At 39.1% G+C, this 10,368-nt stretch overlaps 2 protein-coding genes across 6 annotated transcripts in view; one reads left to right on the top strand and one right to left on the bottom strand.

The window, feature by feature from the left end:
* Positions 1-130: 130 nt before the first annotated feature.
* Positions 131-8,966, bottom strand: mcoln3b (mucolipin TRP cation channel 3b). Of its 2 annotated transcripts, XM_061779131.1 has the most exons (14): positions 8,829-8,963; positions 8,197-8,417; positions 7,952-8,119; positions 7,520-7,673; positions 7,337-7,412; positions 7,148-7,244; positions 5,046-5,145; positions 3,971-4,083; positions 3,742-3,891; positions 3,553-3,654; positions 2,504-2,626; positions 2,159-2,365; positions 1,914-2,041; positions 131-351 (listed from the first exon to the last, which is right to left on the bottom strand). In XM_061779131.1, exons 2-14 carry the CDS (start codon positions 8,413-8,415, stop codon positions 312-314), a joined length of 1,677 nt encoding a protein of 558 aa, XP_061635115.1. In that variant the 5' UTR covers positions 8,416-8,417; positions 8,829-8,963; the 3' UTR covers positions 131-311. The 2 variants fall into 2 exon arrangements, with proteins under 2 accessions (XP_061635115.1, XP_061635117.1); XM_061779133.1 differs by lacking the exon at positions 131-351 and having other exon boundaries at positions 2,159-2,201; positions 8,829-8,966.
* Positions 8,967-9,016: 50 nt separating this feature from the next.
* The window catches only part of dnai3 (dynein axonemal intermediate chain 3), a 32,607-nt gene continuing 31,255 nt past the window's right edge, over positions 9,017-10,368 (top strand). For 3 of the 4 annotated variants that reach the window (XM_061779125.1, XM_061779126.1, XM_061779122.1), the window contains exons 1-2: positions 9,110-9,553; positions 9,703-9,770. In XM_061779125.1, coding sequence (XP_061635109.1) covers positions 9,725-9,770 — 46 coding nt within the window. In that variant the 5' untranslated portion in view covers positions 9,110-9,553; positions 9,703-9,724. Of the gene's footprint in view, positions 9,073-9,109; positions 9,554-9,702; positions 9,771-10,368 lie in introns of those variants that run through there. The other variant, XM_061779123.1, reaches the window with a different exon arrangement.

The raw sequence follows: 10,368 nt of genomic DNA, 5'->3' as shown, positions 1-10,368 counted from the left end.
CTTAAGTGGAAAACCTTCATACATTCAGTCACATGTCGTAATAACATCAGACTTCAGAGTGGAATATTTTTCGACATACTAAGACAGCAAGTTTTTACATTGCAAAAACAATACTGAAATATGTCTACCGTTTAAACAAAAGTTTGCTGTACAGCATATCTTATTTTTCTCATGTTCAAGAGAAAGCCCACTTCCATTTGTCATGCAAGCTTAACAGTTGGTTTTATGCTTTGTAGATTTTTCTTCTCTCCCAATTTTTTACCGTTTTACAAACGGTGACATTCTGCACAAGTTTCAATAACGTGGATGCCCTAGGCATCTGAAGTCAACCTCTCGTTTCGCTCTCTGCACCTAAAATGACAAAAGGACCAGTATTGTATTTAGTGACATCTCGTGGTAATAATTCTGATTGCTGTTCATTTCCATGGCATGTACATGCCCTTCAAGGCTAAAGCGTACAGTATGTCTGAAAATATATCCCACATAAATATACACCTTCCTTTTTATCATTTCATCAAGTGTTCACCATATTGTTGCTCTTACACTATTTGAGATGTTAAGGTTTTGCTGTTTTTTGAGTTTTCTCTTTGTGACAAGGATTCCCTAACCTGACGTATCAGATACTTTGTTTCACCAAGAGAAGCGGCTAATTACATAAATCACTACAAAGGAGAAAATTATTATTTGAACCCTGACTGATTTTGTAAATTCACCCACTGACAAAGACATCGACGGGCGACAATTTTAATGGTAGGTTTATGTTAAACGTGAGAGACAGAAAATCACGTTTTAAAAAACATAATGTATTTGCATTTCATTGAGTGAAGTTAATATTTGGTTCCGTACCAACGATAAAAGAATTCTGGCTCATACAGACTAGTCCTCACTTTAAGAAAGTACTCCTAATCTAATCTCGTTCGCTGCATCAACTTGTTACCTGCATAAAGCTACCTGTCCACAGAATCACCAAAGAACTTTCTAAGGAGATTTGGGACAAGATTGTAGACCTTCGTAAGGATGGAATGGGTTACAAGACCATTGGCAAGAGGCTGGGTGAAAAGGAGAAAACTGCAATAATTACAAAATGAAAGAAACATAAAATGACTGTCAATCTCCCTCGGTCTGGGGCTCGCAAGATTTCACCATGTGGGGTATCAATGAGGCGGCACGGTGGTCGACTAGTTAGCACATCTGTCTCATAGTTCTGAGGACTCTGGTTCAAGTCCGGCCTCCCCTCTGTGGAGTTTGCATGTTCTCCCTGTGCCTGCGTGGGTTTTCTCTGGGTAGTCCAGTTTCCTCCCACATCCCAAAACATGCATGGTACGTTAAGTGTAGACTCTAAATGGAATCAAATCGAATGGTTGTTTGTCTATGTGTGTCCTGGGATTGGCTAGCAACCAGTTCAGGGTGTACCCCGCCCTCTCGCCCGAAGATGGCTGGGATAGGCTCCAGCACGCACGCCCACGACCCTAGTGAGGATAATCGGTATGGCAAATGGATGGATGGGTATCAATGCGAAAGGTTCGGCATCAGCCCAGAAATACATGGGAGAAGCTTGTTAATAAACTCAAGGCACCTGCCACCCCAATCACCAAGAAAAACATTGGTAATACACTACGCTGTCATGGATCCAAATCCTGCAGCGCCCGTAAGGTCCCCCACATGTACAGGCCTGTCCGAAAGTTCTGACTGTTCCATCCGTTGCAGACCAATCTAATTAACATGTCGGAATGTGAAATAATATGCATTTTACTGGCATGACCAGTGCAGTATCAAATGCAACAAAAATGTAAATAAAGTTTCCACACTGGTCTTCCAGAGGATCGTACGCAATGTGTGACCAAAAAAAGGAAACTCATGACTTATCAGACTCATAGGTCACTCATAAAATTGCAACAGTGTTTTTGACCTACTTGTTTATGCAGCCTTGCAAAAAACAACTATTCTTGTCAAGTCTGTAAACTCCAGAATTTGGGAGGTCTTTACACTCTGCTAGGAATCGCTGGAGTTCGGATGCAGGTATCCCACTCTGCTGCCGTTGCTGCAAATCAGAGCAATTGTGATCGTGAGCATGCTGCTGTATGGGAACGTCCTTGTGAGAGCATTTTTGAAAACAAAGGGACAAAATAGTGGCAGTAATGGAAACTGGAAATATTACCTTGATGGTGTCATAGGTGTCTGTGATGATAGTGATGAATAGACTGAGGATCATGTAGATAAAAAGTGAAACAAAGGTATAGAGGTAGACCCTGCTGAAAATCCAAATCAGGGTGCTCTTCTGTGTCATGTTTTTAAAGGTGGGAAACATATCGTCTCCATTGATGAGGGAAAACAGACACTCAGATACTGTATTCAAGGTCCGGAACTTTGGAGGGGTGGTGCAAAAGGGAGAAATTATGTTACTGTAAGTTTTTCCCTCATGAATATTTGCAGCCAGGAATAGCAGAGCTTTGCTAGACTGAAATAAAATTTGAATTTGGCCTGCTTATCCGACCAGCTTTACCTTCTCGTGATATGGGCCAAGGACGATCCAGCCACAAAAGCAGTAACTCAGGTAGATTATTCCAGCACAGCAGATGAAACGGATGACATTTGGAAAAGCTGCCCTCAGAGTCAGGATGAGGATCTGGAAGGAAAGGGGCATGTAAACTGCTTTTGCGCCACAGGAAATTTAGCCCAGAACTTCTGATTCTGAGTCTGATTTCTAGAATTAAGAGTTCATTGAATGGCTGGTGATGTGTTTAGGTAGGCTTAGGCACAAATTGTACTTCACTTAGGCTTCACAAATGGCAAACAACTTTCACAAATCAGAATGTATATCCATGTGGAAAATTGGTGTAATTCGTTGTAAATTATGGATAATAATTTAATATTTGCCTGGTTTTTTAAATTACCGTAATTGTTTTTGGATAGTATTGGTCTTATTGCTCTACCACAATCCATTGCAGGTGTCGTGCAGTTGGAGTCACCAGCCTGGTTTACATACAAGTTTAAGATTGGACCTCAGGCTGTCGCACAAATCCAACATGTCAAAATGGGCTACAGGAACACTTTGTTCCGGGAACTAACGTGCCAAGAATAAAAAATGTTTGTGGTCATTTCGGGGCAAAACACCAACAGTAACAGACCAGAGGTTGTCAGGAAAGTGACAAATAAGAAAACCAAATCGAATCTAAAATGACAAAAATTCAAATTCTAAAACTAAGCATACACTCGCCAACCACAGAAAAGCATAATCTGATAAGATACAGTACAATTGAAGTGCTGCCTCTACAAAAATATTCATGCACAGCTTTGATTGTCTTTGATTATACTTTTTGTGTTGCAAAATGAGACCAAAACAAACACTTTTTCAGTCTGATGTGGTGCAGCAAACCACAGCAATCTACAACTACACTAGTACAAATGTCAATGCATCCAAATACAAAAGGCAGAATTTCATGATAGATTGAATTAGATTGTACAGGTGCACTTAAAGTATCTTTTTGTACTGCGTGTTTAAAAAAAAAAAAAAAAAAAAAAAACATGAAGAGCTCACATTCAAATTCTTACATTGTACTTGCGAAAGTAGCCCATGTAGCGGATGACTCCAATCCAAACAAACATGGTGCCTATACCAAGGAAGATGCTGCACACGTCGTAGCTAGTAAGGACCTGCAAGGAAAAAAAAAAAAAGATTTATTATTATTATTATTTATTTTTTTCATGTGGGTGTCATCCAAGTCTTTCCATGGCTATTACCTTAGTCTGAATATCAATCTTGAGAATGGACCCAGTGATAGTGAACAAGTCACTGGCAATGATCAGGATGTACCAGCCATTAATAAACTCAAGCCTGTCAGACCAGGTGATGTCTTTACCACTCTGGTTCTTGCAGTATCGTGTGTACTCCTTGGCAACAGCAAAGAAATGCAGTACTGAAAGTGAAAAGTGTCATCTGTGCTTCTAATACTGAATGTAGTTGACTTACAAACTGTAGTTGTATCCCACTGAACACAGAGCGTAGGCAGAGAGTGAAGGAAGTCATGCATGTTACGATGATGAGGCAGTCGAACAGCAGGGTCAGGTAAATGCTTTTAGCAGCTGACAGAACAAAGAAAGGATAATACAGTAACTCTCATCTGGAAAGTAAAGTCAGGTCCATAAATATTTGGACATTGACACAATTCTCATCTTTTTGGCTCTAAACACCACTACAATAATTTGAAATGAAACCAGCAAGATTAACTGCAGACTTTCATCTTCAATTTGGCAGTATTTACATCCAAATCATGTTAACGGTGAAGGAATTGCAACAGTTTGTACACTATATGTGCCTTCCCAACCAGGTAGCTATGTATAGCTGCCAGTGGAACTGGTTCCCTCGTATTTATTGATGATGTGACTGCTGACAAAAGCAGCAGGATGAATTCTGTTACGGGTAATATTATCTTCTCATATTCAGCCAAATGCTTCGGAACTCATCGGATGGCAGATGGACAATGACCCGAAGCATACTGCAAAAACAACCAGTTTTTTAAGGCAAATGGAATGCTATGCAATGGCCAAGTCAATCGCCTGACCTGAATCCAATTGACCATGCACTTCACTTGCAGAAGACAAAACTGAAGGAAAAATGCCCCCAAAACAAACAGGAACTGATACAGTTGCAGAGCATCACAGTGGATAAAATCCAGCATCTGGTGATGTCTATGCATTCCAGACTACAGGCTGTAATTGACTGCAAAAAAATTGCAATCAAGTATTAAAAAGTGAAAGTTTGATTTATGATTGCTACTTTTACTACTATTACTTTTGGTCCCTTCAAAAATGGGAGGCATATACAGTATACAAACTGTTGTAATTCCTACACCATTAGCCTGATTCAGATGCAAATACCCTCAAATTAAAGCTGAACATATGCAGTTAAAGCACATATTTTTCGTTTCATTCCAAATCCATTGTGTTGGGGTTTAGAGCAAAAAAAGATAATTGTGTCGATGTCCAAATATTTAATATATATATTTGACTGTAAACACAAATGAACTTCAGCTTAGCAAACATACAAGCTCCGGTTACTTTCCAGTCCCTGCATTCATTGATCTCCACTTCATTTTCGAGGTCCACCTTTATCCTGCCACTGTGCACTTCATTGTTGAAAGTGATCTGTGAAGCAGATGTGTTAGTCCTCAAGGAACCATACACTTTGTCACGACAACATTAGGTACGCCTGCACAATAAGAGCCAATTAAATACCTATATCAAAAATACTGCCAAGTGATGTTTAGTTTCGAAAGTGATATTTCACAATATATCCAGTGTACAGTGGGAGGGAAAAAGTAGGTGAACCCTTTGGAATTTCTTACATTTTTGCATAAAATTGGGCATAAAATGTGGTCTGATCTTCATCTAAATCCCACAAAAATAGTCTTCTTAAACTAATACCATACAAACAATTCTACATTTTCATATTGTTATTGCAAATAATGTAAAGATTTTCATGACAGGGAGCGCAAAGTAAGTGAACCTCTAGGCTATGGATTCTCCAAGAGCTAATCAGAGTCAGGGTGTGAGCCAACCTGGAGTCCAATCATTGGAATGAGATTGGAGGTGTGGCTTAAAGCTGCGCTTGCCACAAGAAAACACACACCAGGTTAGAATTGTCTCCTGCCAAGAAGCATTGCCTGAAGTGTACCATACCTCGCTCAAAAGAGCTCTCAGATGACCTACGATTAAGAGCTATTGAATTGTATAAATTTGCAAAAGGTTACAAAAGTATCTCTAAAAGTGTTGATGTTCATCAGTCCACGGTCAGACAAATTGTCTATAAACTGAGTAAGTTCAGCACTGTTGCTTCTCTTCCAAGGAGTAGCTATCCTGTAAAGATGACTGCAAGAGCATAGCGCAGAATGCTCAATGAAGGAAAAAACAAATCTGAAATCTTCCAGAAATCACTGGCACATGCCAAACTCTCTGGGCAAATCTACCATTTGTTAAACGATAAACAAGAATTCATGGGAGAACACTGTGGAAGCAATTGCTGTCTAAAAAAAAAAAAAGAAAAATAATTGATGCACGTTTGAAGTTTGCTAAAAGAGCACTTGGATGTTCCCCTGCACTACTGGCCGAATATTCTGTGGACAGATGAAATCAAAGTTGTATTGTTCGGGAGGAATACACAACGATGTGTGGATGAAAAATGGCACACCACACCAACATCAAAGCCTTATTCTAACTGTGAAGCATGTGGCGGGAGCATCATGGTATCGGCATGCTTCATTCCCTCAGGGCCTGGACAGCTTGCTATCATTAATAGAAAAATAAATTCACAAGTTTAACAAGATATTTTGGAGAAGAACTTGAGGCCATCTCCCCAATTGTTGCAGCCCAAAAGAGGATGGGTGTGTCAACAGAAGAGTGATCCAAAATACAGAGGCAAATCAACAACAGAAAATACATGTTCTGGAGTGGCCCTGCAGTCAAAGTCCTGACCTCAACCCAATTGAGATGCTGTGGCATAACCTCAAGAGAGCTTTTCATACCAGACATCCCATAAATCCTGCTGAACTGCAACAGTTTTGTAAAAAGGAATTCATCCTGATCGTTGTGCATGTCTGATCTGCAACTACAGGAGGTTGTTGGAGGTTGTTTCTGCTAAAGGAGGGTCAACCAGTTATTAAAGCCAAACCCAACTTTTTCTTCCCTGTCTTGTGAATGTTTACGTTATGCTCTATAAAAAGATTAAACCATATACAGGAATTGTTTGTGTGGTATTAGTTTAAGCAGACTGTTTACTCTTGTGATTTAGCTGAAGATCAGACCACATTTTATGACAAATTTATGCAGACATTTATACAATTCCAAAGGGTTCACAATTTGTCCTTCTAATATATGCATCATTATAGTTGTGGCTTCCAGCACTTTTTCATATTAAAAGGTATTTGTAAATGTAACTTTTTTTTTGTTGAACAAAAACAAAAAACACCAGTCATTCAGATGTTAAATTTGCAGATGCATCTATTTGATCGTGTCAATCAAAGCAGAATTTCAGCTCATAAATTGCAGCTCATTACAGCAGGATGGTGAACTTTATGAAAGTAGATTCACTCAACAGGTCTTAAAACGAATATTTAGGTATGCAAATAGCAGGACGCCACATATTTCGCACAAGGATGTTGAAGTCATAGCAGTCTGGCAGCTCTCTGTGCCTGACTGTCTGTAAATTGATGGCTTTCAGAATGAATGAGATCTTGATGGAGAGCATTCTGGGAAAACAAAGCATGTACACAAACCGATATTTTTCTCAGTCATGCTGTGCAGACGAATAGTGCACCGATGCATGTGAAACATAACATACCTTTTAAAGTGCAACTCGAAATGCGGGATCAGGTCTTGTGATGATGATCCATTTGGTGGATAGATGTAAATGCAGTCTGTGTGACACAAGCCATAATCCACCATTACTTCTGGTGTGTTGTAATTTTTTTTTGCATTTACAGTAATTCCCTGTTTAAAAAAAAAAAAAAAAAATCCTACATACCAGTTTCCACATAAGCATCGATTTCAAAAGTGTCGTTGCCAGGGTATATGGTGCCATTCCTATAGAACTCCTGACACAGTGACAGCGGTGTATAGACAGAGCCAGTTTTTTCATATTCATGGTTTCCTACGGTGGTGTTGTGCAGACGTCCATACTAGAAAAGAACATTTCAAGTTACAACTTAAAACAAGTTGACTGCATCGCTAAAGTATTGCGAGATGACGATATGAAACAGCATGTCCAAAGTTCACAAATGCATTATAAACTTAACTACATAACCATGCAGTATAATGGAGGTCCATGAATGATTTACTTTCACAAAAAAAAAAAAAGGAACGGCAATAATCTGTCAGTACAAAATGCATAGATTCCACCCTCAAAAAAAGTGCTATAGATTCATAAAGAAAAATAAGACTGTTAGGATTCAGTTACCTGTTCAATTACATATCTTATGTGATCATAAACATCATCTTGTCTGTAAACAGCATATGTATCAATACTCCCATCAACATAATCCTTCAAGAAGAGGTGCTGAAAAGTCATCAGGTTTTCTTCCTTAAAAGTTACAACCATCTGGTTGCTCAGCCCGAATGACACCAACTGAGACAGAAAATAAACGCTAATCAGAATGGGGATGTAACAAAAGGATAAGTGCACATTTATGTCATCATAACTACCTGGCTCGTGATGATGGCAATTTTAATGATCTGCAGAATAAGTTTCCATGGTTTCCGTCCACGAGCGTGGTACTTTTCACAAGGGTTCATGAAGTAATATTTGATTTTCCTTCTGAGACACTCAACATTGTCCACTTCCATTGATTGATGGTGATGATCAGCCCATGAAGAGTGTGAGTCTGTCTCCTGTTTGTCATACGTGCCACCAGACTCCTGCATATCTGAATAGATACACGTACAGTATAGTAAAATATGTCGATGTTCATTTTCCATTTTCAACTTGGTTACTTCCAACTGCTCGTGCCGATCAAATTCTTTTTTTAAATCTTATTTTTATTATTTTTTAACATTTTTAAAGAAAAATTATTATTTTTTTAAATGCTTACATTATGCAGACACGGTGACTAAACAAAATAAATTCCACCCCCCAATATTGTCCTTTACAGGTTTGTCACTGGATCTGCTTTCTCTTTTCCTTTCTCGGCTTGTCCCGTTAAACACTTAAATATACATTTCTAAATATTAGCTGACTTCCAGTTGGCCACGTGCACATCAACACATATCAAATACCTATAATATTGAAATGTACAGTATACTTACCTCAGGGTCTGGTTTACTAAATTAACACTAACCTGTTAACGTTCAATTGGACTTCAGGAATGTGTGCGATGTCGGCCAGGGAGCTAGTTAACCTGAGAATGTTTCAGGTTACAGTTCCAAGACGTTTCTCGCGTCATTTTTTGAAAAGACGCTGATTGGCCCTTGGAGCCGTCCGTCAATTTGGCAACGCCCTCTCGTTGCTAAGGGCAACCAAACAGTTCTGTTTCAATGCAAAGGCTGAGGCTGCTGAAGACGAGAAGTGCCGGTGAAATTGAGGTTTCCCTTTCTATATTGTTCATCGTTGAAGCGACGTCGCGAGTAAAGAGCAGCATGTTAAACACTTTTGACCAAACTTAATGTCCTAACTTAGTTTTCTGCGACCTCGTGCTGTCATTTAGCCTGAGCTAACGTGACTTTAATGTTTTCATCATAAGTGTTGTGTCTCGTTGGGCTATGGAAGTCTGCATGACGTTTTGACTTAATCTCTCTGATTGATATCGAGGTCTTTCTCATAGTAGGGGTTTGAATCTTTTTTTTTTTTTTTTTTTGTGGTAGGTTGATTGAAGACTCTAAATTGTCCGTAGGGGTGAATGTGAGTGCGTATGGTTGTTTGTTTGTTTCTATGCGCCCTGCGATTGGCTGGCGACGGGTTCAGGGTGTACCCCGCCTGAAGATAGCTGGGTTAGGCTCCAGCACGCCCGCGACCCTAGCGAGGAGAAGCAGTGTAGAAAATGGATGGATGGGTTGTAAAGACAAGGTATGGCCGCAAGGTGTCGCCACTTGCATACAAAATGACAATAATGTATTTAGATGTATTTAGCTTTTATATAGTGCCTTTACTGAAAGATTACCCTTGTATTCTTTTATATATATAAATATATATATAGATTTTTTTTTTTACAACAGAGGAACTGTCACATGAGCAAGCATGCCATCAAATCCAAGCTCAACCAACAGTGCAGGCAGCGGTCCAGGTGGGTGTAATGTAATCAAATGCAATATAATTAACTATAAGGAATGTTGCAATAAAATGTAAAATGTTTTTATCCAACTTTTACAATACATAAAACATACTAAAAATGCTTTATAAGTATCTACAAAGCATAGAAATGTCCAAAATGTCTTGGGATCTCGATTAGGGGAATATTAAGTAAGGCCAAGCAACCCAACTCTTTTTTTTTTTGAGGAATTTGGAAGAATCTAATGCACTCCTTTAACACATTCACTGCCATTCATGCTCTTTTCTCACCTGTGGCTCTCTTGTCATCGTCAGTCTAACTTGCAACATGCTTATGGTCAAATACAGGTCACCAACATTGTCATTGTATCTTGGCTGAGTTGAAAATGATGGTGTTTAGGGTCAACACCAAATCCCCTCCAAATGAAATTAACCTCCCAAAAAATAATATAAGTCTTTCGAATACCAAAAATAAACAAGTTCAGTTTACTGACAAAACATCTGGCCCGAGGAGGAAGGATGGTGGTGAAAATAACAGCAAAATCAAAAGGTAAGGTAGGCCTTATACATACTGCAGGCTTGTTGTAGGTAAAAGCAGTCCATTAGTAGGATTA

The sequence above is a fragment of the Phyllopteryx taeniolatus genome, chromosome 7 (assembly GCF_024500385.1).
Source record: "Phyllopteryx taeniolatus isolate TA_2022b chromosome 7, UOR_Ptae_1.2, whole genome shotgun sequence".
In the NCBI taxonomy this organism is placed as follows: Eukaryota; Metazoa; Chordata; class Actinopteri; order Syngnathiformes; family Syngnathidae; genus Phyllopteryx; species Phyllopteryx taeniolatus.
Note: the sequence above shows the minus strand (reverse complement) of the source record. Positions and strands in the feature narration are given on the sequence as shown.

What these genes read in the sequence shown, in the direction of transcription:
- mcoln3b (XM_061779131.1), bottom strand. Translation starts at nt 8,415, where the DNA reads ATGCAGGAGTCTGGTGGCACGTATGACAAACAGGAGACAGACTCACAC. An exon ending in ACACCTATGACACCATCAAG is followed by an intron (nt 2,042 to 2,158) that starts GTAATATTTCCA and finishes TCTGATTTGCAG; the next exon opens with CAACGGCAGCAGAGTGGGAT. An exon ending in TTGCAAGGCTGCATAAACAA is followed by an intron (nt 352 to 1,913) that starts GTAGGTCAAAAA and finishes TTGTCATTTTAG; the next exon opens with GTGCAGAGAGCGAAACGAGA.